General features: G+C 58.7%; 1 protein-coding gene across 1 annotated transcript; it reads right to left on the bottom strand.

The window, feature by feature from the left end:
- Nucleotides 1-5,282: 5,282 nt before the first annotated feature.
- On the bottom strand, nt 5,283-25,908 carry UBE2G1 (ubiquitin conjugating enzyme E2 G1). Its single transcript, XM_078884599.1, has 5 exons — nt 25,786-25,908; nt 24,267-24,369; nt 22,533-22,630; nt 6,584-6,762; nt 5,283-5,662 (listed from the first exon to the last, which is right to left on the bottom strand). Exons 1-5 carry the CDS (start codon nt 25,826-25,828, stop codon nt 5,576-5,578), a joined length of 510 nt encoding a protein of 169 aa, XP_078740725.1. The 5' UTR covers nt 25,829-25,908; the 3' UTR covers nt 5,283-5,575.
- Nucleotides 25,909-26,904: the final 996 nt, after the last annotated feature.

Below are 26,904 nucleotides of genomic sequence, written 5' to 3'. Positions count from 1 at the left end.
AACTATAACGCAGCGTGGATTTGAGGAAATCATTTCAGTTGGAAAATCCTCAAAAAGCCTGAGGCGATTTTGAACGCAGACATTAAAATGGCGGCCTGCCACAAAAATTCTGATGTCTTCATTAAATCACAACAACAACAGCAACACTAACAACAACACTAACAACAACAACCAAACAACAATAACAATATCAAACTGAGGAATTCTAACGCAGAGTGGATTTGAAGAATACATTTTTTAGTTCGAAAATTTCTTCACAAAAACCCTGAGGAGGCTTTGAACATGGATATTAAAATGGTGGCCACGATAAGAATGATCTCATCTTCATTAAAACACAACAATAACACTAACAACAGCAACACTAACAACAACCAAACAACAATAACATTATCAAACTGAGGAATCGTAACGCAGCGTGGATTTGAAGAACATTTTTTTAGTTCGAAAATTTCCTCACAAAAACCCTGAGGCGGCTTTGAACGTGGACATTAAAATGGCGGCCCGCCACAATAATTCTGTCATCTTCATTAAAACACAACAACAATAATAACAACACTAACAACAACAACAACCAATCAACAATAACAATATCAAACTGAGGAATCATAACGCAGCGTGGATTTGAAGAAAACATTTTTAAGTTCGAAAATCTCCTCACAAAAACCCTGAGGCGGCTTTGAACGTGGACATTAAAATGGCGGCCACGATAAGAATTATCTCATCTTCATTAAAACACAACAATAACACGAACAACAACAACAACACTAACAACAACCAAACAACAACAACATTATCAAACTGAGGAATCATAACGCAGCGTGGATTTGAAGAAAACATTTTTAAGTTCGAAATTTTCCTCACAAAAACCCTGAGGAGGATTTGAACCTGGACATTAAAATGGCGGCTTCACTCTCGAATCCTCCATCTTGGCGTGGGGGAGGGGAGGAGGGTCCACCCGGTGCACACGGCGGAGACCGACAGTTGCATGCAACCCGATGCACACGGAGACCCAAGTTGCATGCAACCCGGTTCACACGGCAATGAAGTTGCAAGCAGCAGCAGAAGGAACATGATTTGACAATGGTGGACGATGCGAGAGTCGCAATTGCATGGATTCTTTGATACAAACACACGCACTGACACACACACTGACACACACACACTGACACACACTCACACACACTCACTCACACACTCACTCACTCATAGACTCACACACACACTCACTCACCCACTCACCCACACTCACTCACCCACACACCCACTCACCCACACTCACCCACCCAGTTACACTCACCCACTCACCCACTCACCCACACACCCACACACTCACCCACACACTCACTCACCCACCCACCCACTCATCCACTCACCCACTGACCCACTCACCCACCCACCCACTCACCAACTCACCCACACACTCACCCACTCACCCACCCACTCACTCACACACACACCCACTCACTCACCCACACACACACCCACACACTCTCCCACCCACTCACTCACACACACACCCACCCACTCACTCACACACACCCACTCACTCACCCACCCACCCACCCACTCACCCACCCACCCACCCACTCACCCACCCACTCACCCACTCACTCACCCACACACTCACCCACTCACCCACACACTCACACACACACCCACTCACCCACCCACTCACCCACTCACTCACCCACACACTCACCCACACACTCACCCACCCACTCACCCACCCACCCACTCACCCACCCACCCACTCACCCACCCACCCACCCACTCACCCACCCACTCACCCACTCACTCACCCACACACTCACCCACTCACCCACACACTCACACACTCACTCACCCACTCACTCACCCACCCACTCACTCACACCCACTCACTCACCCACCCACACACTCACACACACACCCACTCACCCACCCACTCACTCACACACACCCACCCACTCACCCACCCACCCACTCACCCACTCACCCACCCACACACTCACCCACTCACCCACTCACCCACACACTCACCCACTCACCCACTCACTCACCCACACACTCACCCACTCACTCACCCACTCACCCACACACTCACACACTCACTATGTTATGCATGCCAGTTTGTATCTCGTGACTTGTTTACAGAATGCTAAACTGAGACCCCACGCGGGACCTGTGTTTGAGTTGGCGCAACTGAGTTGCTTGCAACTGGGTCGCAATCTGGGTTGCGTGCAACCGAACTCGCTCGTGAATGTGGATGTCTGCTCACGAGCGGACAACTCCGCAACTCGGCTGCGACAAGTTGCACGCAACCTCGCTCGTCGCACGCAACCCAGTCGCGGAAACTGAAGTTGCACGCAACCCGGTCGAGGAGACTAAAGTTGCACGCAACTTAAGTTGCACGCAACCCGGTCACGGAGACTGAAGTTGCACGCAACTGAAGTTGCACGCAACTGAAGTTGCACGCAACCTGGTCACGGAGACTGGAGTTGCACGCAACTGAAGTTGCACGCAACTGAAGTTGCATGCCACCCGGTCATGGAGACTGGAGTTGCACGCAACTGAAGTTGCACGCAACTGAAGTTGCATGCCACCCGGTCATGGAGACTGAAGTTGCACGCAACTGAAGTTGCACGCAACTGAAGTTGCACACCACCCGGTCATGGAGACTGAAGTTGCACGCAACCCGGTCGCGGAGACTGAATTTGCACGCAACTGAAAGTTGCAGGCAACTTGGTCACGGAGACTGAAGTTGCGTGCAACTGAAGTTGCAGGCAACCGAGGTTGCACGCAACCCGGTTGCGGAGACTAAAGTTGCACGCAACTGAAGTTGAGACTGAAGTTGCACGCAACTGAAGTTGCGCTCAACCCGGTCACGGAGACCAAAGTTGCGTGCAACTGAAAGTTTCAGGCAACTTGGTTGAGGCAATTCCAAACCCCGGTCCCCGTGGTGGGGGTCTCTCTCGCGACGTTATTTACAAAAATAAATAAATAATTGACGGTGACTTCTTTCGTGGCTGAGTCGACCTAAACGTGCACACAGCCACAGACAAAGACCCCCCAGGTAGCCTCTAGCAGGCTGGAGGGGCAAGTGCTGTTAGTAGCGAGTAGCAGCTGCAACAACAACAACCGCCATTCGCCACTAAGCGGCGGTGACGTCACCACGACGCTTGTGCCAGGCCATGTGCACCCTGAGGCCACGTGAAGTGTCGAACGCCCGCTGGCAGGAGGTCACGGGGCAGACCCAGCAGGTGCCACGGGTCGACTGACCGAGATGACCGAGATGAGTGGCTGATGCACCACCTGTGCCCCCTACTGTGCCAACTTGCTGTGCTTTAGCCACCCGGCGTTCCGCTCGTTGTTGTGAGCGTCGCTCCTCCGCCCTCCGTTGTTGTTGGAGGGCGACTGCCTCCAACTGCCCAGTAGCGTCCTTCACGAGCCTCCTCCACTGAGGCCGATCTTGACACCGCTGGTACCAGTCAACGGCAAGTCCACTCAGCTCCACGTCCTCCTGTACCACATCACTCCATCTCTTCTCTAGCCCGTGTCACTCACCCACCCACCCACTCACTCACAAACTCACCCGCCTGCCCACTCACCAACTCGCCCACCCACTCACCTACTCACTTACCTGCCCACCCACTCACTCACCCACCCACTCGCCCACCCACCCACTCACTCATCAACTCACCTACTCACCCACCAACTCACCCACTCACCGACTCACTCACCAACTCGCCCACTCACCAACTCACCCACCCACCTACTCACTCACCAACTCACCCACCCACTAACTCACTGACCAACTCACCCACTCACTCACCAACTAACCCACTCAGTCACCCACTCGCCCACTCAACCCCTCCCTGCTGGCTGACGTCACACAGAGACACTGTGACGTCACGGGTTCTTACGCAATGTTTAATTTAAATAACGCGACGTCACAACCACGCGGATCCTGCCAACACCACCACTACCACCACCACCACCACCCCCACCACCACCACCACCACCCCCACCACCACCACCATCTCCACCACACAACCACCACTATCACCACCACCACCACCACCACGTGGCAGTGATGTCACCACGGCATGAACATCGTCATCATCATCGTCGTCGTCATCGTCAACATCGTCATCATCGTCGTCACTATTATCAACGTCGTCATCGTCATCATCGTCGTCACTATTAACATCAACATCGTCATCATCATCGTCAACATCGTCAACATCGTCAACATCGTCATCGTCGTCGTCACTATTAACATCAACATCGTCAACATAGTCATCATCGTCATCATCGTCATCATCGTCATCATCGTCATCATCGTCGTCAACATCGTCAACATCGTCGTCACTATTAACATCATCGTCAACATCCTCATCATCATCATCATCATCGTCAACATCGTCATCATCGTCGTCACTATTAAAATCATCGTCATCATCGTAATCATCGTCAACAACGTCGTCATCGTCAACATCGTCAACATCGTCATCATCGTCATCATCGTAATCATCGTCAACATCGTCGTCACTATTAACATCGTCAACGTTGTTAACACCATCAACACCATCCTTAACATCGTCATTAACATCATCGTTGTCTAACTATTAACATCGTCAATATTAACATCATCATCATCATCGACATCACCAAAATCATCGTCAATATTAACATCACCACCATCGATGTCGTCATCGTCGTCTCCATGGTGACGACTCTGATTGTGACGTCACAGTTGTGCAGGGGGCGGAGCTCTGGGGTGGTGAGTGGGTGAGTGAGTGGGTGGGTGGGTGAGTGGGTGGGTGAGTGGGTGAGTGAGTGGGTGGGTGAGTGGGTGGGTGGGTGAGTGGGTGGGTGAGTGGGTGAGTGGGTGAGTGGGTGAGTGAGTGGGTGAGTGGGTGGGTGAGTGGGTGGGTGGGTGAGTGTGTGGGTGAGTGTGTGGGTGAGTGTGTGGGTGAGTGGGTGAGTGGGTGAGTGAGTGGGTGAGTGGGTGAGTGGGTGAGTGAGTGGGTGAGTGGGTGAGTGAGTGGGTGGGTGAGTGGGTGGGTGAGTGAGTGGGTGGGTGAGTGGGTGGGTGAGTGGGTGAGTGAGTGGGTGGGTGAGTGGGTGAGTGGGTGGGTGAGTGTGTGGGTGAGTGGGTGAGTGGGTGAGTGAGTGGGTGAGTGGGTGGGTGGGTGGGTGAGTGGGTGAGTGAGTGGGTGGGTGTGTGGGTGAGTGGGTGAGTGAGTGGGTGAGTGGGTGAGTGGGTGGGTGAGTCGGTGGGTGAGTGGGTGGGTGAGTGGGTGAGTGTGTGGGTGAGTGTGTGGGTGGGTGGGTGAGTGGGTGAGTGGGTGAGTGGGTGGGTGAGTGGGTGGGCGAGCGTGTGGGTGAGCGTGTGGGTGAGCGGGTAGGTGAGCGTGTGGGTGAGCGTGTGGGTGAGCGAGTGGGTGAGCGAGTGGGTGAGCGAGTGGGTGAGCGTGTGGGTGAGCGTGTGGGTGAGCGTGTGGGTGAGCGTGTGGGTGAGCGTGTGGGTGAGTGTGTGGGTGAGCGTGTGGGTGAGCATGTGGGTGAGCGAGTGGGTGAGCGTGTGGGTGAGCTATTCGAAGGCTGTCTCCTGACTCCTCCTCACACACCGCGTCACTTTCCGCTTGAACTCTCCATTGGGGTCATCCCTCCATTCCTTCTGCTCCACACAGACACAGGCAAAGATCCCCCAGGTAGCCTTCAATAGGGTTCCCCCACACGCTCACCCGCACGCTCACCCGCACGCTCACCCGCTCGCCCACCCGCTCGCCCACACGCTCGCCCACACGCCCACCCACACGCCCACCCACACGCCCGCCCACACGCTCGCCCACCCGCTCGCCCACCCGCTCGCCCACACGCTCACCCGCACGCTCACCCGCACGCTCACCCGCTCGCCCACCCGCTCGCCCACCCGCTCGCCCACCCGCTCGCCCACCCGCTCGCCCACCCGCTCGCCCACCCGCTCGCCCACCCGCTCGCCCACACGCTCACCAACTTACTCACCCACACGCTCACCCGCACGCTCGCCCACACGCTCGCCCACACGCTCGCCCACACGCTCGCCCACACGCTCGCCCACACACTCGCCCACACGCTCACCCACTTACTCACCCACACGCTCACCCACACGCTCACCCACTTACTCACCCACACGCTCACCCACACGCTCACCCGCACGCTCACCCGCACGCTCACCCACACGCTCACCCACTTACTCACCCACACGCTCACCCACACGCTCACCCACTTACTCACCCACACGCTCACCCACACGCTCACCCGCACGCTCACCCGCACGCTCACCCACACGCTCACCCACACGCTCACCCACACGCTCACCCACACGCTCACCCACTTACTCACCCGCACGCTCACCCGCACGCTCACCCACACGCTCACCCACACGCTCACCCACACGCTCACCCACGCAAGTGCTGTCAGTAGCGAGTAGCAGCACCTACACACACACACACACCACGTACGCGCGCGCACGATGGGTCCCAGGGGGGGTCCTTAGGGACCCCCCGGGAACCTCCAAGACCCCCCAGGAACCCCTCAGGGTACCCCCTCGACTCACGGCAGCGTCCACGTTGGCGGGGGAGTCTCCGTTGGGGTCGGCAAGCATGGAGATGACCGAGATGAGGATTGTCTCCACCGTGTGGATGGGCAGCCATCGCTCACCCGGCTGCTCGTAGCCGAAGCGATCCTCACCGGGTTCGTGCAGGATGGAGATGCAGACCTCCCCACTCTTGTCGACTAGTGGGGGGAAGGTGGGGGGGGTGGGGGGAAGGTGAGTGGGTGAGTGGGGGGGTGGGGCGGTGGGTGAGGGAGTGAGTGGGTGAGTGAGTGGTGAGTGGTTCGTGCAGGATGGAGATGCAGACCTCCCCACTCTTGTCGACTAGTGGGGGGAAGGTGGGGGGGGTGGGGGGAAGGTGAGTGGGTGAGTGGGGGGGTGGGGCGGTGGGTGAGGGAGTGAGTGGGTGAGCGAGTGGTGAGTGGTTCGTGCAGGATGGAGATGCAGACCTCGCCACTCTTGTCGACTAGTGGGGGGAAGGTGGGGGGGGGTGGGGGGAAGGTGAGTGGGTGAGTGGGGCGGTGGGTGAGGGAGTGAGTGGGTGAGTGAGTGGTGAGTGGTTCGTGCAGGATGGAGATGCAGACCTCCCCACTCTTGTCGACTAGTGGGGGGAAGGTGGGGGGGGTGGGGGGAAGGTGAGTGGGTGAGTGGGGGGGTGGGGCGGTGGGTGAGGGAGTGAGTGGGTGAGTGAGTGGTGAGTGGTTCGTGCAGGATGGAGATGCAGACCTCCCCACTCTTGTCGACTAGTGGGGGGAAGGTGGGGGGGGTGGGGGGAAGGTGAGTGGGTGAGTGGGGGGGTGGGGCGGTGGGTGAGGGAGTGAGTGGGTGAGCGAGTGGTGAGTGGTTCGTGCAGGATGGAGATGCAGACCTCGCCACTCTTGTCGACTAGTGGGGGGAAGGTGGGGGGGGGTGGGGGGAAGGTGAGTGGGTGAGTGGGGCGGTGGGTGAGGGAGTGAGTGGGTGAGTGAGTGGTGAGTGGTTCGTGCAGGATGGAGATGCAGACCTCCCCACTCTTGTCGACTAGTGGGGGGAAGGTGGGGGGGGTGGGGGGAAGGTGAGTGGGTGAGTGGGGGGGTGGGGCGGTGGGTGAGGGAGTGAGTGGGTGAGTGAGTGGTGAGTGGTTCGTGCAGGATGGAGATGCAGACCTCCCCACTCTTGTCGACTAGTGGGGGGAAGGTGGGGGGGGTGGGGGGAAGGTGAGTGGGTGAGTGGGGCGGTGGGTGAGGGAGTGAGTGGGTGAGTGAGTGGTGAGTGGTTCGTGCAGGATGGAGATGCAGACCTCCCCACTCTTGTCGACTAGTGGGGGGAAGGTGGGGGGGGTGGGGGGAAGGTGAGTGGGTGAGTGGGGGGGTGGGGCGGTGGGTGAGGGAGTGAGTGGGTGAGTGAGTGGTGAGTGGTTCGTGCAGGATGGAGATGCAGACCTCCCCACTCTTGTCGACTAGTGGGGGGAAGGTGGGGGGGGTGGGGGGAAGGTGAGTGGGTGAGTGGGGCGGTGGGTGAGGGAGTGAGTGGGTGAGTGAGTGGTGAGTGGTTCGTGCAGGATGGAGATGCAGACCTCCCCACTCTTGTCGACTAGTGGGGGGAAGGTGGGGGGGGTGGGGGGAAGGTGAGTGGGTGAGTGGGGGGGTGGGGCGGTGGGTGAGGGAGTGAGTGGGTGAGTGAGTGGTGAGTGGTTCGTGCAGGATGGAGATGCAGACCTCCCCACTCTTGTCGACTAGTGGGGGGAAGGTGGGGGGGGTGGGGGGAAGGTGAGTGGGTGAGTGGGGGGGTGGGGCGGTGGGTGAGGGAGTGAGTGGGTGAGTGAGTGGTGAGTGGTTCGTGCAGGATGGAGATGCAGACCTCCCCACTCTTGTCGACTAGTGGGGGGAAGGTGGGGGGGGTGGGGGGAAGGTGAGTGGGTGAGTGGGGGGGTGGGGCGGTGGGTGAGGGAGTGAGTGGGTGAGTGAGTGGTGAGTGGTTCGTGCAGGATGGAGATGCAGACCTCCCCACTCTTGTCGACTAGTGGGGGGAAGGTGGGGGGGGTGGGGGGAAGGTGAGTGGGTGAGTGGGGGCGGTGGGTGAGGGAGTGAGTGGGTGAGTGAGTGGTGAGTGGTTCGTGCAGGATGGAGATGCAGACCTCCCCACTCTTGTCGACTAGTGGGGGGAAGGTGGGGGGGGTGGGGGGAAGGTGAGTGGGTGAGTGGGGGGGTGGGGCGGTGGGTGAGGGAGTGAGTGGGTGAGTGAGTGGTGAGTGGTTCGTGCAGGATGGAGATGCAGACCTCCCCACTCTTGTCGACTAGTGGGGGGAAGGTGGGGGGGGTGGGGGGAAGGTGAGTGGGTGAGTGGGGGGGTGGGGCGGTGGGTGAGGGAGTGAGTGGGTGAGTGAGTGGTGAGTGGTTCGTGCAGGATGGAGATGCAGACCTCCCCACTCTTGTCGACTAGTGGGGGGAAGGTGGGGGGGGTGGGGGGAAGGTGAGTGGGTGAGTGGGGGGGTGGGGCGGTGGGTGAGGGAGTGAGTGGGTGAGTGAGTGGTGAGTGGTTCGTGCAGGATGGAGATGCAGACCTCCCCACTCTTGTCGACTAGTGGGGGGAAGGTGGGGGGGGTGGGGGGAAGGTGAGTGGGTGAGTGGGGGGGTGGGGCGGTGGGTGAGGGAGTGAGTGGGTGAGTGAGTGGTGAGTGGTTCGTGCAGGATGGAGATGCAGACCTCCCCACTCTTGTCGACTAGTGGGGGGAAGGTGGGGGGGGTGGGGGGAAGGTGAGTGGGTGAGTGGGGGGGTGGGGCGGTGGGTGAGGGAGTGAGTGGGTGAGTGAGTGGTGAGTGGTTCGTGCAGGATGGAGATGCAGACCTCCCCACTCTTGTCGACTAGTGGGGGGAAGGTGGGGGGGGTGGGGGGAAGGTGAGTGGGTGAGTGGGGGGGTGGGGCGGTGGGTGAGGGAGTGAGTGGGTGAGTGAGTGGTGAGTGGTTCGTGCAGGATGGAGATGCAGACCTCCCCACTCTTGTCGACTAGTGGGGGGAAGGTGGGGGGGGGTGGGGGGAAGGTGAGTGGGTGAGTGGGGGGGTGGGGCGGTGGGTGAGGGAGTGAGTGGGTGAGTGAGTGGTGAGTGGTTCGTGCAGGATGGAGATGCAGACCTCCCCACTCTTGTCGACTAGTGGGGGGAAGGTGGGGGGGGTGGGGGGAAGGTGAGTGGGTGAGTGGGGGGGTGGGGCGGTGGGTGAGGGAGTGAGTGGGTGAGTGAGTGGTGAGTGGTTCGTGCAGGATGGAGATGCAGACCTCCCCACTCTTGTCGACTAGTGGGGGGAAGGTGGGGGGGGGTGGGGGGAAGGTGAGTGGGTGAGTGGGGGGGTGGGGCGGTGGGTGAGGGAGTGAGTGGGTGAGTGAGTGGTGAGTGGTTCGTGCAGGATGGAGATGCAGACCTCCCCACTCTTGTCGACTAGTGGGGGGAAGGTGGGGGGGGTGGGGGGAAGGTGAGTGGGTGAGTGGGGGGGTGGGGCGGTGGGTGAGGGAGTGAGTGGGTGAGTGAGTGGTGAGTGGTTCGTGCAGGATGGAGATGCAGACCTCCCCACTCTTGTCGACTAGTGGGGGGAAGGTGGGGGGGGTGGGGGGAAGGTGAGTGGGTGAGTGGGGGGGTGGGGCGGTGGGTGAGGGAGTGAGTGGGTGAGTGAGTGGTGAGTGGTTCGTGCAGGATGGAGATGCAGACCTCCCCACTCTTGTCGACTAGTGGGGGGAAGGTGGGGGGGGTGGGGGGAAGGTGAGTGGGTGAGTGGGGGGGTGGGGCGGTGGGTGAGGGAGTGAGTGGGTGAGTGAGTGGTGAGTGGTTCGTGCAGGATGGAGATGCAGACCTCCCCACTCTTGTCGACTAGTGGGGGGAAGGTGGGGGGGGTGGGGGGAAGGTGAGTGGGTGAGTGGGGGGGTGGGGCGGTGGGTGAGGGAGTGAGTGGGTGAGTGAGTGGTGAGTGGTTCGTGCAGGATGGAGATGCAGACCTCCCCACTCTTGTCGACTAGTGGGGGGAAGGTGGGGGGGGGTGGGGGGAAGGTGAGTGGGTGAGTGGGGGGGTGGGGCGGTGGGTGAGGGAGTGAGTGGGTGAGTGAGTGGTGAGTGGTTCGTGCAGGATGGAGATGCAGACCTCCCCACTCTTGTCGACTAGTGGGGGGAAGGTGGGGGGGGTGGGGGGAAGGTGAGTGGGTGAGTGGGGGGGTGGGGCGGTGGGTGAGGGAGTGAGTGGGTGAGTGAGTGGTGAGTGGTTCGTGCAGGATGGAGATGCAGACCTCCCCACTCTTGTCGACTAGTGGGGGGAAGGTGGGGGGGGTGGGGGGAAGGTGAGTGGGTGAGTGGGGGGGTGGGGCGGTGGGTGAGGGAGTGAGTGGGTGAGTGAGTGGTGAGTGGTTCGTGCAGGATGGAGATGCAGACCTCCCCACTCTTGTCGACTAGTGGGGGGAAGGTGGGGGGGGTGGGGGGAAGGTGAGTGGGTGAGTGGGGGCGGTGGGTGAGGGAGTGAGTGGGTGAGTGAGTGGTGAGTGGTTCGTGCAGGATGGAGATGCAGACCTCCCCACTCTTGTCGACTAGTGGGGGGAAGGTGGGGGGGGTGGGGGGAAGGTGAGTGGGTGAGTGGGGGGGTGGGGCGGTGGGTGAGGGAGTGAGTGGGTGAGTGAGTGGTGAGTGGTTCGTGCAGGATGGAGATGCAGACCTCCCCACTCTTGTCGACTAGTGGGGGGAAGGTGGGGGGGGTGGGGGGAAGGTGAGTGGGTGAGTGGGGGGGTGGGGCGGTGGGTGAGGGAGTGAGTGGGTGAGTGAGTGGTGAGTGGTTCGTGCAGGATGGAGATGCAGACCTCCCCACTCTTGTCGACTAGTGGGGGGAAGGTGGGGGGGGTGGGGGGAAGGTGAGTGGGTGAGTGGGGGGGTGGGGCGGTGGGTGAGGGAGTGAGTGGGTGAGTGAGTGGTGAGTGGTTCGTGCAGGATGGAGATGCAGACCTCCCCACTCTTGTCGACTAGTGGGGGGAAGGTGGGGGGGGTGGGGGGAAGGTGAGTGGGTGAGTGGGGGGGTGGGGCGGTGGGTGAGGGAGTGAGTGGGTGAGTGAGTGGTGAGTGGTTCGTGCAGGATGGAGATGCAGACCTCCCCACTCTTGTCGACTAGTGGGGGGAAGGTGGGGGGGGTGGGGGGAAGGTGAGTGGGTGAGTGGGGGGGTGGGGCGGTGGGTGAGGGAGTGAGTGGGTGAGTGAGTGGTGAGTGGTTCGTGCAGGATGGAGATGCAGACCTCCCCACTCTTGTCGACTAGTGGGGGGAAGGTGGGGGGGGTGGGGGGAAGGTGAGTGGGTGAGTGGGGGGGTGGGGCGGTGGGTGAGGGAGTGAGTGGGTGAGTGAGTGGTGAGTGGTTCGTGCAGGATGGAGATGCAGACCTCCCCACTCTTGTCGACTAGTGGGGGGAAGGTGGGGGGGGGTGGGGGGAAGGTGAGTGAGTGAGTGGGTGGGTGAGAGAGTGGATGGGTGAGTGAGTGAGTGAGTGGGTGGGTGAGTGAGTGGGTGAGTGGGTGGGTGAGAGAGTGAGAGAGTGGATGGGTGAGTGAGTGAGTGGGTGAGTGAGTGGGTGAGTGGGTGAGTGGTGGGTGGGTGAGTGGGTGGGTGAGTGAGGGAGTGGGTGGGGGGGTGAGTGAGTGAGTGAGTGGGTGGGGGGGTAAGTGGGTGAGTGGGTGAGTGGTGAGTGGGTGAGTGGTGAGTGGTGAGTGGGTGAGTGGGGGGGTGGGTGAGGGAGTGAGTGGGTGAGTGGTGAGTGGTTCGTGCAGGATGGAGATGCAGACCTCCCCACTCTTGTCGACTAGTGGGGGAAGGTGGGGGGGGTGGGGGGGAAGGTGAGTGAGTGAGTGGGTGGGTGAGAGAGTGGATGGGTGAGTGAGTGAGTGGGTGGGTGAGTGAGTGGGTGAGTGGGTGGGTGAGAGAGTGAGAGAGTGGATGGGTGAGTGAGTGGGTGAGTTAGTGGGTGAGTGGGTGGGTGAGTGAGTGGGTGAGTGGTGGGTGGGTGAGTGGGTGGGTGAGTGGGTGAGTGGGTGGGTGAGTGAGGGAGTGGGTGGGAAGGTGAGTGAGTGAGTGGGTGGGGGGGTAAGTGGGTGAATGGGTGAGTGGTGAGTGGGTGAGTGGGGCGGTGGGTGAGGGAGTGAGTGGGTGAGTGAGTGGTGAGTGGTTCGTGCAGGATGGAGATGCAGACCTCCCCACTCTTGTCGACTAGTGGGGGGAAGGTGGGGGGGGGTGGGGGGAAGGTGAGTGAGTGAGTGGGTGGGTGAGAGAGTGGATGGGTGAGTGAGTGAGTGGGTGGGTGAGTGAGTGGGTGAGTGGGTGGGTGAGAGAGTGAGAGAGTGGATGGGTGAGTGAGTGAGTGGGTGAGTGAGTGGGTGAGTGGGTGAGTGGTGGGTGGGTGAGTGGGTGGGTGAGTGAGGGAGTGGGTGGGGGGGTGAGTGAGTGAGTGAGTGGGTGGGGGGGTAAGTGGGTGAGTGGGTGAGTGGTGAGTGGGTGAGTGGTGAGTGGTGAGTGGGTGAGTGGGGGGGTGGGTGAGGGAGTGAGTGGGTGAGTGGTGAGTGGTTCGTGCAGGATGGAGATGCAGACCTCCCCACTCTTGTCGACTAGTGGGGGAAGGTGGGGGGGGTGGGGGGGAAGGTGAGTGAGTGAGTGGGTGGGTGAGAGAGTGGATGGGTGAGTGAGTGAGTGGGTGGGTGAGTGAGTGGGTGAGTGGGTGGGTGAGAGAGTGAGAGAGTGGATGGGTGAGTGAGTGGGTGAGTTAGTGGGTGAGTGGGTGGGTGAGTGAGTGGGTGAGTGGTGGGTGGGTGAGTGGGTGGGTGAGTGGGTGAGTGGGTGGGTGAGTGAGGGAGTGGGTGGGAAGGTGAGTGAGTGAGTGGGTGGGGGGGTAAGTGGGTGAATGGGTGAGTGGTGAGTGGGTGAGTGGGGCGGTGGGTGAGGGAGTGAGTGGGTGAGTGAGTGGTGAGTGGTTCGTGCAGGATGGAGATGCAGACCTCCCCACTCTTGTCGACTAGTGGGGGGAAGGTGGGGGGGGGTGGGGGGAAGGTGAGTGAGTGAGTGGGTGGGTGAGAGAGTGGATGGGTGAGTGAGTGAGTGAGTGGGTGGGTGAGTGAGTGGGTGAGTGGGTGGGTGAGAGAGTGAGAGAGTGGATGGGTGAGTGAGTGGGTGAGTGAGTGAGTGGGTGAGTGAGTGGGTGAGTGGGTGAGTGGTGGGTGGGTGAGTGGGTGGGTGAGTGGGTGAGTGGGTGAGTGAGGGAGTGGGTGGGGGGGTGAGTGAGTGAGTGAGTGGGTGGGGGGGTAAGTGGGTGAGTGGGTGAGTGGTGAGTGGGTGAGTGGTGAGTGGTGAGTGGGTGAGTGGGGGGGTGGGTGAGGGAGTGAGTGGGTGAGTGGTGAGTGGTTCGTGCAGGATGGAGATGCAGACCTCCCCACTCTTGTCGACTAGTGGGGGGGAAGGTGGGGGGGGTGGGGGGGAAGGTGAGTGAGTGAGTGGGTGGGTGAGAGAGTGGATGGGTGAGTGAGTGGGTGGGTGAGTGAGTGGGTGAGTGGGTGAGAGAGTGAGAGAGTGGATGGGTGAGTGAGTGGGTGAGTGAGTGGGTGAGTGGGTGGGTGAGTGAGTGGGTGAGTGGTGGGTGGATGAGTGGGTGGGTGAGTGGGTGAGTGGGTGAGTGAGGGAGTGGGTGGGGGGGTGAGTGAGTGAGTGGGTGGGGGGGTAAGTGGGTGAGTGGGTGAGTGGTGGGTGGGTGAGTGGGTGGGTGAGTGGGTGAGTGAGGGAGTGGGTGGGGGGGTGAGTGAGTGAGTGAGTGAGTGGGTGGGGGGGTAAGTGGGTGAGTGGTGAGTGGGTGAGTGGGGGGGTGGGTGAGGGAGTGAGTGGGTGAGTGAGTGGGTGGGGGGGTAAGTGGGTGAGTGGGTGAGTGGTGAGTGGGTGAGCGGGGGGGTGGGTGAGGGAGTGAGTGGGTGAGTGGGTGAGTGGGGGGGTGGGTGAGTGAGTGGGTGAGTGGTGGGTGGGTGAGTAAGGGAGTGGGTGGGGGGTGAGTGAGTGAGTGGGTGGGGGAGTAAGTGGGTGAGTGGGTGAGTGGGGGGGTGAGTGAGTGGTGAGTGGTTCGTGCAGGATGGAGATGCAGACCTCCCCACTCTTGTCGACTGGTCGGGGGAAGGTGGGGGGGGTGGGGGGAAGGTGAGTGAGTGGGTGGGTGAGAGAGTGGATGGGTGAGTGAGTGGGTGGGTGAGTGAGTGAGTGAGTGGGTGAGTGAGTGGGTGAGTGGTGGGTGGGTGAGTGGGTGAGTGAGGGAGTGGGTGGGGGGGTGAGTGAGTGAGTGAGTGAGTGGGTGGGGGGGTAAGTGGGTGAGTGGTGAGTGGGTGAGTGGGGGGGTGGGTGAGGGAGTGAGTGGGTGGGGGGGTAAGTGGGTGAGTGGGTGAGTGGTGAGTGGGTGAGTGGGTGAGTGGGGGGGTGAGTGAGTGGTGAGTGGTTCGTGCAGGATGGAGATGCAGACCTCCCCACTCTTGTCGACTAGTGGGGGGAAGGTGGGGGGGGTGGGGGGGAAGGTGAGTGAGTGAGTGGGTGAGAGAGTGAGAGAGTGGATGGGTGAGTGAGTGGGTGAGTGAGTGAGTGGGTGAGTGGGTGGGTGAGTGAGTGGGTGAGTGGTGGGTGGGTGAGTGGGTGGGTGAGTGGGTGAGTGAGGGAGTGGGTGGGGGGGTGAGTGAGGGAGTGGGTGGGGGGGTGAGTGAGTGAGTGAGTGGGTGGGGGGGTAAGTGGGTGAGTGGGTGAGTGGGTAAGTGGGTGAGTGGGTGAGTGGTGAGTGGGTGAGTGGGTGAGTGGGGGGGTGGGTGAGGGAGTGAGTGGGTGAGTGAGTGGTGAGTGGTTCGTGCAGGATGGAGATGCAGACCTCCCCACTCTTGTCGACTAGTGGGGGGAAGGTGGGGGGAGGGTGGGGGGGTGGGTGAGTGGGTGGGTGAGTGAGTGAGTGGGTGGGGGGGGGGTGAGTGAGTGAGTGGGGGGGAGAGTGGGTGAGTGGTGAGTGGGTGGGTGGGTGAGTGGTGAGTGGGTGAGTGAGTGGGTGAGTAGGATGAGTGAGGGAGTAGGTGAGTGAGTGAGTAGGTGAGTGAGTAGGTGAGCGAGTGAGTGGGTGAGCGAAGTGAGCGAGTAAGTGAGTGGGTGAAAGAGTGAGAGGGTGAGTGAGTAGGAGAGCGAGTGAGTAGGTGAGCGAGTGGGTGGGTGAGTGGGTGAGCGAGTGAGTAGGTGAGCGAGTAGGTGAGTGAGTGAGTAGGTGAGCGAGTGAGTAGGTGAGTGAGTAGGTGAGCAAGTGAGTAGGTGAGCGAGTGAGTGGGTGAGCGAGTGAGTAGGTGAGTGAGTAGGTGAGCGAGTGAGGTGAGTGAGCGAGTGAGTGAGTAGGTGAGTGAGTAGGTGAGTGGGTGAGCGAGTGGGTGGGTGAGTAGGTGAGTGAGTAGGTGAGTGAGTAGGTGAGTGCGTAGGTGAGTGAGTAGGTGAGTGAGTGAGTAGGTGAGCGAGTGAGTGGGTGGGTGAGTAGGTGAGTGAGTGGGTGGGTGAGTGAGTAGGTGAGTGAGTAGGTGAGTGAGTGAGTAGGTGAGTGAGTGAGTAGGTGAGTGAGTAGGTGAGTGGGTGAGCGAGTGATTGAGTAGGTGAGCGAGTGAGTGGGTGGGTGAGTAGGTGAGTAGGTGAGTGAGTGGGTGGGTGAGTGAGTGAGTAGGTGAGTGAGTAGGTGAGTGAGTAGGTGAGCGAGTGAGTAGGTGAGCGAGTGAGTAGGTGAGTGAGTAGGTGAGCGAGTGAGTAGGTGAGCGAGTGAGGTGAGTGAGCGAGTGAGTAGGTGAGTGAGTGAGTAGGTGAGTGAGTAGGTGAGTGAGTAGGTGAGTGAGTGAGTAGGTGAGTGAGTAGGTGAGTGGGTGGGTGAGCGAGTGAGTGAGAAGGTGAGTTATTAGGTGAGTAAGTGAGTGAGTAGGTGAGTGAGCGAGTGGGTGGGTGAGTAAGTGAGTAGGTGAGTGAGTAGGTGAGCGAGTGGGTGAGTGAGTAGGTGAGTGAGTAGGTGAGTGAGTGAGTAAATGAGTGAGTAGGTGAGTGAGTGAGTAGGTGAGTGAGTGAGTAGGTGAGTGAGTGGGTGAGTGAGTGAGTAGGTGGGTGAGTGAGTAGGTGAGTGAGTAGGTGAGCGAGTGAGTAGGTGAGTGGGTGGGTGAGTGAGTAGGTGAGTGAGTAGGTGGGTGAGAGTAGGTGAGTGAGTAGGTGAGTGGGTGAGCGAGTGAGTGAGTAGGTGAGCAAGTGAGTAGGTGAGTGAGTAGGTGAGTGGGTGAGCGAGTGAGTGAGTAGGTGAGTCAGTGAGTAGGTGAGTGAGTAGGTGAGTGAGTGAGTAGGTGAGTGAGTGAGTAGGTGAGCGAGTGAGTAGGTGAGCGAGTAGGTGAGTGAGTGAGTAGGTGAGTGAGTGAGTAGGTGAGTGGGTGGGTGAGCGAGTGAGTGAGAAGGTGAGTGAGTAGGTGAGCGAGTAGATGAGTGAGTCGGTGAGCGAGTGAGTGGGTGGGTGAGTAGGTGAGTGAGTAGGTGAGCGAGTGGGTGAGTGAGCGAGTGGGTGGGTGAGTAGGTGAGTGAGTAGGTGAGCGAGTGGGTGAGTGAGCGAGTGAGTGAGTAGGTGAGTCAGTGAATGGGTGAGCGAGAAGGTGAGCGAGTGGGTGAGTATGTGAGTGAGTGAGTCGGTGAGTGAGTAGGTGAGTGAGTAGGTGAGTGAGTAGGTGAGTGAGTGGGTGAGTGGGTGAGCGAGTGAGTGAGTAGGTGAGTGAGTAGGTGAGCGAGTAGGTGAGCGAGTAGGTGAGTGAGTAGGTGAGCGAGTAGGTGAGTGAGTAGGTGAGTGAGTAGGTGAGCGAGTAGGTGAGCGGGTAGGTGAGCGGGTAGGTGAGCGAGTAGGTGAGCGAGTAGGTGAGCGAGTAGGTGAGTGAGTAGGTGAGCGAGTAGGTGAGCGAGTAGGTGAGTGAGTAGGTGAGCGAGTAGGTGAGCGAGTAGGTGAGTGAGTAGGTGAGCGAGTAGGTGAGTGAGTAGGTGAGTGAGTGGGTGAGCGAGTGGGTGAGCGAGTGGGTGAGTAGGTGAGTGGGTGAGTAGGTGAGCGAGTGGCTGAGTGGGTGGGTGAGTAGGTGAGCGAGTAGGTGAGTGAGTAGGTGAGCGAGTAGGTGAGCGAGTAGGTGAGTGAGTAGGTGAGCGAGTAGGTGAGCGAGTAGGTGAGTGAGTAGGTGAGCGAGTAGGTGAGTGAGTAGGTGAGTGAGTGGGTGAGCGAGTGGGTGAGCGAGTGGGTGAGTAGGTGAGTGGGTGAGTAGGTGAGCGAGTGGCTGAGTGGGTGGGTGAGTAGGTGAGCGAGTAGGTGAGCGAGTGGGTGAGCGAGTGGGTGAGTGAGTAGGTGAGTGGGTGAGTGAGTGGGTGAGTGAGTAGGTGAGTGGGTGAGTGAGTAGGTGAGCGAGTGGGTGAGTGAGTAGGTGAGTGGGTGAGCGAGTGGGTGAGTGAGTAGGTGAGTGGGTGAGTGAGTGGGTGAGTGAGTGGGTGAGCGAGTAGGTGAGTGAGTAGGTGAGTGAGTGGGTGAGTGAGTGGGTGAGTGAGTGGGGGGGTGAGTAGGTGAGCGAGTGGGTGAGCGAGTGGGTGAGTGAGTGAGTAGATGAGTGAGTAGGTGAGCGAGTGGGTGAGTGAGCGAGTGAGTGAGTAGGTGAGTCAGTGAGTGGGTGAGCGAGAAGGTGAGCGAGTGGGTGAGTATGTGAGTGAGTGAGTAGGTGAGTGAGTAGGTGAGTGAGTGGGTGGGTGAGTAGGTGAGTGAGTAGGTGAGCGAGTGGGTGAGTGAGCGGGTGGGTGAGTAGGTGAGTGAGTAGGTGAGCGAGTGGGTGAGTGAGCGATTGAGTGAGTAGGTGAGTCAGTGAGTGGGTGAGCGAGAAGGTGAGCGAGTGGGTGAGTATGTGAGTGAGTGAGTCGGTGAGTGAGTAGGTGAGTGAGTAGGTGAGTGAGTAGGTGAGTGAGTGGGTGAGTGGGTGAGCGAGTGAGTGAGTAGGTGAGTGAGTAGGTGAGCGAGTAGGTGAGCGAGTAGGTGAGTGAGTAGGTGAGCGAGTAGGTGAGTGAGTAGGTGAGTGAGTAGGTGAGCGAGTAGGTGAGCGGGTAGGTGAGCGGGTAGGTGAGCGAGTAGGTGAGCGAGTAGGTGAGCGAGTAGGTGAGCGAGTAGGTGAGCGAGTAGGTGAGCGAGTAGGTGAGTGAGTAGGTGAGCGAGTAGGTGAGCGAGTAGGTGAGTGAGTAGGTGAGCGAGTAGGTGAGTGAGTAGGTGAGTGAGTGGGTGAGCGAGTGGGTGAGCGAGTGGGTGAGTAGGTGAGTGGGTGAGTAGGTGAGCGAGTGGCTGAGTGGGTGGGTGAGTAGGTGAGCGAGTAGGTGAGTGAGTAGGTGAGCGAGTAGGTGAGCGAGTAGGTGAGTGAGTAGGTGAGCGAGTAGGTGAGCGAGTAGGTGAGTGAGTAGGTGAGCGAGTAGGTGAGTGAGTAGGTGAGTGAGTGGGTTGAGCGAGTGGGTGAGCGAGTGGGTGAGTAGGTGAGTGGGTGAGTAGGTGAGCGAGTGGCTGAGTGGGTGGGTGAGTAGGTGAGCGAGTAGGTGAGCGAGTGGGTGAGCGAGTGGGTGAGTGAGTAGGTGAGTGGGTGAGTGAGTGGGTGAGTGAGTAGGTGAGTGGGTGAGTGAGTAGGTGAGCGAGTGGGTGAGTGAGTAGGTGAGTGGGTGAGCGAGTGGGTGAGTGAGTAGGTGAGTGGGTGAGTGAGTGGGTGAGTGAGTGGGTGAGCGAGTAGGTGAGTGAGTAGGTGAGTGAGTGGGTGAGTGAGTGGGTGAGTGAGTGGGTGGGTGAGTAGGTGAGAGAGTGGGTGAGCGAGTGGGTGAGTGAGTAGGTGAGTGAGTAGGTGAGCGAGTGAGTGGGTGAGCGAGTGAGCGAGTAAGTGAGTGGGTGAAAGAGTGAGAGGGTGAGTGAGTAGGAGAGCGAGTGAGTAGGTGAGCGAGTGGGTGGGTGAGTGGGTGAGCGAGTGAGTAGGTGAGCGAGTAGGTGAGTGAGTGAGTAGGTGAGCGAGTGAGTAGGTGAGTGAGTAGGTGAGCGAGTGAGTAGGTGAGCGAGTGAGTGGGTGAGCGAGTGAGTAGGTGAGTGAGTAGGTGAGCGAGTGATGTGAGTGAGCGAGTGAGTGAGTAGGTGAGTGAGTAGGTGAGTGGGTGAGCGAGTAGGTGGGTGAGTAGGTGAGTGAGTAGGTGAGTGAGTAGGTGAGTGCGTAGGTGAGTGAGTAGGTGAGTGAGTGAGTAGGTGAGCGAGTGAGTGGGTGGGTGAGTAGGTGAGTGAGTGGGTGGGTGAGTGAGTAGGTGAGTGAGTAGGTGAGTGAGTGAGTAGGTGAGTGAGTGAGTAGGTGAGTGAGTAGGTGAGTGGGTGAGCGAGTGATTGAGTAGGTGAGCGAGTGAGTGGGTGGGTGAGTAGGTGAGTAGGTGAGTGAGTGGGTGGGTGAGTGAGTAGGTGAGTGAGTAGGTGAGTGAGTAGGTGAGCGAGTGAGTAGGTGAGCGAGTGAGTAGGTGAGTGAGTAGGTGAGCGAGTGAGTAGGTGAGCGAGTGAGGTGAGTGAGCGAGTGAGTAGGTGAGTGAGTGAGTAGGTGAGTGAGTAGGTGAGTGAGTAGGTGAGTGAGTAGGTGAGTGAGTAGGTGAGTGAGTGAGTAGGTGAGTGAGTGAGTAGGTGAGTGAGTGAGTAGGTGAGTGAGTAGGTGAGTGGGTGGGTGAGCGAGTGAGTGAGAAGGTGAGTTATTAGGTGAGTAAGTGAGTGAGTAGGTGAGTGAGCGAGTGGGTGGGTGAGTAAGTGAGTAGGTGAGTGAGTAGGTGAGCGAGTGGGTGAGTGAGTAGGTGAGTGAGTAGGTGAGTGAGTGAGTAAATGAGTGAGTAGGTGAGTGAGTAGGTGAGTGAGTGAGTAGGTGAGTGAGTGGGTGAGTGAGTGAGTAGGTGGGTGAGTGAGTAGGTGAGTGAGTAGGTGAGCGAGTGAGTAGGTGAGTGGGTGGGTGAGTGAGTAGGTGAGTGAGTAGGTGGGTGAGAGTAGGTGAGTGAGTAGGTGAGTGGGTGAGCGAGTGAGTGAGTAGGTGAGCAAGTGAGTAGGTGAGTGAGTAGGTGAGTGGGTGAGCGAGTGAGTGAGTAGGTGAGTCAGTGAGTAGGTGAGTGGGTGGGTGAGCGAGTGAGTGAGAAGGTGAGTGAGTAGGTGAGCGAGTAGATGAGTGAGTCGGTGAGCGAGTGAGTAGGTGAGTGAGTAGGTGAGCGAGTGGGTGAGCGAGTGGGTGAGTGAGTGAGTGAGTGAGTAGGTGAGTCAGTGAGTGGGTGAGCGAGAAGGTGAGCGAGTGGGTGAGTATGTGAGTGAGTGAGTAGGTGAGTGAGTAGGTGAGTGAGTGGGTGGGTGAGTAGGTGAGTGAGTAGGTGAGCGAGTGGGTGAGTGAGCGAGTGGGTGGGTGAGTAGGTGAGTGAGTAGGTGAGCGAGTGGGTGAGTGAGCGAGTGAGTGAGTAGGTGAGTCAGTGAGTGGGTGAGCGAGAAGGTGAGCGAGTGGGTGAGTATGTGAGTGAGTGAGTCGGTGAGTGAGTAGGTGAGTGAGTAGGTGAGTGAGTAGGTGAGTGAGTGGGTGAGTGGGTGAGCGAGTGAGTGAGTAGGTGAGTGAGTAGGTGAGCGAGTAGGTGAGCGAGTAGGTGAGTGAGTAGGTGAGCGAGTAGGTGAGTGAGTAGGTGAGTGAGTAGGTGAGCGAGTAGGTGAGCGGGTAGGTGAGCGGGTAGGTGAGCGAGTAGGTGAGCGAGTAGGTGAGCGAGTAGGTGAGCGAGTAGGTGAGTGAGTAGGTGAGCGAGTAGGTGAGCGAGTAGGTGAGTGAGTAGGTGAGCGAGTAGGTGAGTGAGTAGATGAGTGAGTGGGTGAGCGAGTGGGTGAGCGAGTGGGTGAGTAGGTGAGTGGGTGAGTAGGTGAGCGAGTGGCTGAGTGGGTGGGTGAGTAGGTGAGCGAGTAGGTGAGCGAGTGGGTGAGCGAGTGGGTGAGTGAGTAGGTGAGTGGGTGAGTGAGTGGGTGAGTGAGTAGGTGAGTGGGTGAGTGAGTAGGTGAGCGAGTGGGTGAGTGAGTAGGTGAGTGGGTGAGCGAGTGGGTGAGTGAGTAGGTGAGTGGGTGAGTGAGTGGGTGAGTGAGTGGGTGAGCGAGTAGGTGAGTGAGTAGGTGAGTGAGTGGGTGAGTGAGTGGGTGAGTGAGTGGGTGAGTAGGTGAGCGAGTGGGTGAGCGAGTAGGTGAGTGGGTGAGTGAGTGGGTGAGTGAGTAGGTGAGCGAGTGGGTGAGTGAGTAGGTGAGTGGGTGAGCGAGTGGGTGAGTGAGTAGGTGAGTGGGTGAGTGAGTAGGTGAGTGAGTGGGTGAGTGAGTAGGTGAGCGAGTGGGTGAGTGAGTAGGTGAGTGGGTGAGCGAGTGGGTGAGTGAGTAGGTGAGTGGGTGAGCGAGTGGGTGAGTGAGTGGGTGAGTGGGTGAGTGAGTAGGTGAGTGGGTGAGTGAGTGGGTGAGTGAGTGGGTGAGTGAGTAGGTGAGTGAGTGGGTGAGCGAGTGGGTGAGCGAGTGGGTGAGTGAGTGGGTGAGCGAGTAGGTGAGTGAGTGAGTAGGTGAGTGAGCGAGTGGGTGGGTGAGTGAGTGGGTGAGCGAGTGGGTGAGTGAGTGGGTGAGCGAGTGGGTGAGTAGGTGAGCGAGTAGGTGAGCGAGTAGGTGAGTGAGTGGGTGAGCGAGTGGGTGGGTGGGTGAGTGAGCGAGCGGGTGGGTGAGCGAGCGAGTGAGTAGGTGAGTGAGTAGGTGAGCGAGTGGATGAGTGAGTAGGTGAGTAGGTGAGCGAGTGGGTGAGTGGGTGGGTGAGCGAGTGGGTGGATGAGTGAGTGAGTAGGTGAGCGAGTGGGTGGATGAGTAGGTGAGTAGATGAGTGAGTGAGTGGGGTGAGGATCTCCTCACCATTTGGGTGCCAGATGTCGGTGATGAACCTCAGCTTGGGCGGCCTGAGGGGATAGTCCCTGGGGAAGGTGAGGTGGGCCTTGAACACCCCTCCCTCGCTGTGACACACACACACAGTGACACACACACAGTGACACACACACAGTGACACACACACAGTGACACACACACAGTGACACACACACAGTGACACACACACACAGTGACACACACACACACACAGTGACACACACAGTGACACACACACACAGTGACACACACACACACACACAGTGACACACACACAGTGACACACACACACAGTGACACACACACACAGTGACACACTGAGGGGATAGTCCCTGGGGAAGGTGAGGTGGGCCTTGAACACCCCTCCCTCGCTGTGACACACACACAGTGACACACACACAGTGACACACACACAGTGACACACACAGTGACACACACAGTGACACACACACAGTGACACACACACAGTGACACACACACACACACAGTGACACACACACACAGTGACACACTGAGGGGATAGTCCCTGGGGAAGGTGAGGTGGGCCTTGAACACCCCTCCCTCGCTGTGACACACACACAGTGACACACACAGTGAAACACACACACACACACAGTGACACACACACACACACAGTGACACACACACACAATGACACACTGAGGGGATAGTCCCTGGGGAAGGTGAGGTGGGCCTTGAACACCGCTCCCTCGCTGTGACACACACACACAGTGACACACACAGTGACACACACACACACACACACAGTGACACACACACAGTGACACACACACACAGTGACACACACACACAGTGACACACTGAGGGGATAGTCCCTGGGGAAGGTGAGGTGGGCCTTGAACACCCCTCCCTCGCTGTGACACACACACAGTGACACACACAGTGACACACACACACACACAGTGACACACACACACACACAGTGACACACACACACACAGTGACACACACACAGTGACACACACACACACAGTGACACACACACACACAGTGACACACACACACACAGTGACACACACAGTGACACACAAAAAGATCCACCCGTATAGCCTTAACAGACTGTAGGGGCAAGTGCTGTTAGCGAGTAGCACCTATGAAGGCCGGAACGGTACACGAGGGGGTGGGTGGCCAGCACCACGCCCGACCGCCTTTGTCTCCCCAGTCGCGATGTTTACTACACACCGCACCAGGTACTCATTTGAGGCTGGTGAGCGTGGCGGTGAGCGTGGCGGTGAGCGTGGTGGTGAGTGTGGTGGTGAGCGTGGCGGTGAGTGTGGCGGTGAGCGTGGTGGTGACTGGTGAGCGTGGTGGTGAGCATGGCGGTGAGCGTGGTGGTGAGCGTGGCGGTGAGCGTGGTGGTGACCTTGGCGGTGAACGTGGTGGTGAGAGTGGTTCTGAGCGAGCGTGGCGGTGAGCGGGGCGGTGAGCGTGGTGGTGACTGGTGAGCGTGGCGGTGAGCGTGGCGGTGAGCGGGGCGTTGAGCGTGGTGGTGACTGGTGAGCGTGGCGGTGAGGGTTGTGGTGAGCGTGGTGGTGAGCGTGCTGGTGAGCGTGGTGGTGAGCGTGGTGGTGAGCGGGGTGGTGAGCGTGGTGGTGAGCGTGCTGGTGAGCGTGGTGGTGAGCGTGGTGGTGAGCGGGGCGGTGAGCGTGGTGGTGACTGGTGAGCGTGGCGGTGAGCGTGCTGGTGAGCGTGGCGGTGACGCACTAGATGGTGTCTTGAGAACCGATGATCACCACCTCCCAGTGGTAAATGTCTTCATCCTCAATCAGTCCCGCGGAGAAGCCTTCCACTGGATTCCGGTTCAGCTCTACGCAGAGAGACACACACACACACACAGACACAGACACACACACACAGACACACACACAGACACACACACACACAGACACACACACAGACACACACACACAGACACACACAGACACACACACACACACAGACACACACACACACAGACACACAGACACACACACAGACACACACAGAGAGACACACACAGAGAGACACACACACAGAGATACACACACAGAGAGACACACAGAGAGACACACACAGAGACACATAGAGATACACACACAAAGATACACACACAGAGAGACACACAGATGATGATGGTGATGACGATGATGGTGGTGATGACGATGATGATGGTGATGTTGACGATAATGATGATGGTGTTGACGATGGTGATGATGGTGATGATGATGATGGTGTTGATGATGATGATGGTGTTGATGATGATGATGACGATCGTGATGATGGTGACGACGATGATGATGGTGGTGATGACGATGATGATGGTGGTGATGACGATGATGATGGTGGTGATGACGATGATGATGGTGGTGATGACGATGATGATGGTGTTGACGACGGTGATGACGACGATGGTGACGATGATGATGGGGGTATTGACGATGGTGATGATGACGGTGATGATGGTGTTGACGATGATGATGGTGGTGATGACAGTGTTGACGATGGTGATGGTATTGACGATGGTGATGGTATTGACGATGGTGATGACGATGATGGTGACGATGATGATGGGGGTATTGACGATGGTGATGACGATGATGGTGTTGACGGTGGTGATGACGATGATGATGGTGTTGACGATGGTGATGGTGTTGACGGTGGTGATGACGATGATGGTGGTGTTGACGATGGTGATGGTGTTTACGGTGGTGATGCTGATATTTACAACATCCCCCCCCTACATTCCACGTTACCATGGCCAAGCCCTGCACATCACCCCTCACAAGGAGCGAACTCTGCAGACAAATCTCCCACCGCCCCCACCCCCCCTGTCGGATAGCCTCCCCTACCGAGCGAGACGCGCCTCGGCCGGTACGGCAAACTAGGCCGCACTACCCCCCCAACCACCACCCCGCTAGGATAGCCTCCCCTACCGAACGAGACGCGCCTCGGCCGGTAGGGCCAACTAGGCCGCTCACCCCCCCCCTCACCCAGCTAGGATAGCCTCCCCTACCGAGCAAGACGTGCCTCGGCCGGTAAGACCAACTAGGCCGCACTACCCCCTCACGCACCCACCCCGCTAGGATAGCCTCCCCTACCGAGCGAGGCGCGCCTCGGCCGGTAGAGCCGACTAGGCCGCTACCCCCCGCCCTCCGGGGGCCCCGTCTTTTTATCACAAAAAACTCCGAGGCCAGGGGGGGGGGGATCTCCTCCTCCTTCTCGTCGTCGTTGTCGTCGTCCTCACCCGCAAGCTGCCGCCTCAGCAGCAGGGCCGACTGCTCGGTCATGGCGCGAAACGTTGGAGTGGAGACGCGGCGGCGGCGAGAACGAGGATGAAGGAATAAGGGCCCGGGAGGCCAGTGCGCATGCGCGGTGTGGATGTGGGGTGTGTGTGTGTCACTGTGTGTGTGTGTCACTGTGTGTGTGTGGGGTGTGTGTCACTGTGTGTGTGTCTCTCTGTGTGTCTCTCTGTGTGTCTCTCTCTGTGTGTGTCTGTGTGTGTGTGTCTGTGTGTCTGTGTGTGTGTCTGTGTGTGTTTGTGTGTGTGTCTGTGTGTGTGTGTCTGTCTGTGTGTCTGTGTGTGTGTCACCGTGTGTGTGTGTGGTGTGTGTCACTGTGTGTGTCACTGTGTGTCACTGTGTACCAGAGAAATTTCCATCTGGTACAGATACAATGGAAGGCTGATCGATGCCCGGGTGCGGTCAAGGGATGGCTCCCTATTGCTCAACCACGTTATGTATGCCGATGATTTGGTAATAGCTGCTCATTCAGGAGTTGGAGACGCTGCTGCTGAACCTGGAGCGTGCCACTAAGAGGTAGGGCCTTACCATCAGCCTCACCAAAACTAAGCACCTGCCTGGGTATTTTCAGTGCTGGCCCGAGCCTCTTGGGGGCCCTAAGCAGAATTTGATTTGGGGGCCCCCCTCCCACCACGCAGACTCATCTGTGCTAGAAGATTATTGACACAAATGTCACACTATAATGTTATAGCGAATATTATAAACGAATACAGTGAGGTTTTCACTTGTTTAAGTTATTTAATTGTAAAAAAAAACGATTCGGGGGCCCCCTGGTGGCCAGGGGGCCCCAAGCAGCCGCTTAGTTCGCTTATGCCTCGGGCCGGCCCTGGGTATTTTGTACCATCGGACACTCCACCCCCACAACTCCCAATCGGTGATGGTGCAGTAGTGGAGAGAGTGGAGAGTTTCCCATACCTGGGCAGTGCTCATGACCGGCTCCGGTTTAACAGCAGAGGTCTCACTCCGAATCAGTCGAGCGGCAATATCTTTTCATCGGTTGCGTAACGCTGTGTGGAAGCTACCTGGTCTGTCGCTCCGCACGAAGCTTCAGGTCTTCTCGGCCA

The sequence above is a fragment of the Lampetra fluviatilis genome, unplaced genomic scaffold (assembly GCF_964198595.1).
Source record: "Lampetra fluviatilis unplaced genomic scaffold, kcLamFluv1.1 SCAFFOLD_165, whole genome shotgun sequence".
In the NCBI taxonomy this organism is placed as follows: Eukaryota; Metazoa; Chordata; class Hyperoartia; order Petromyzontiformes; family Petromyzontidae; genus Lampetra; species Lampetra fluviatilis.
This window is presented reverse-complemented; position numbering and strand designations above follow the sequence as displayed.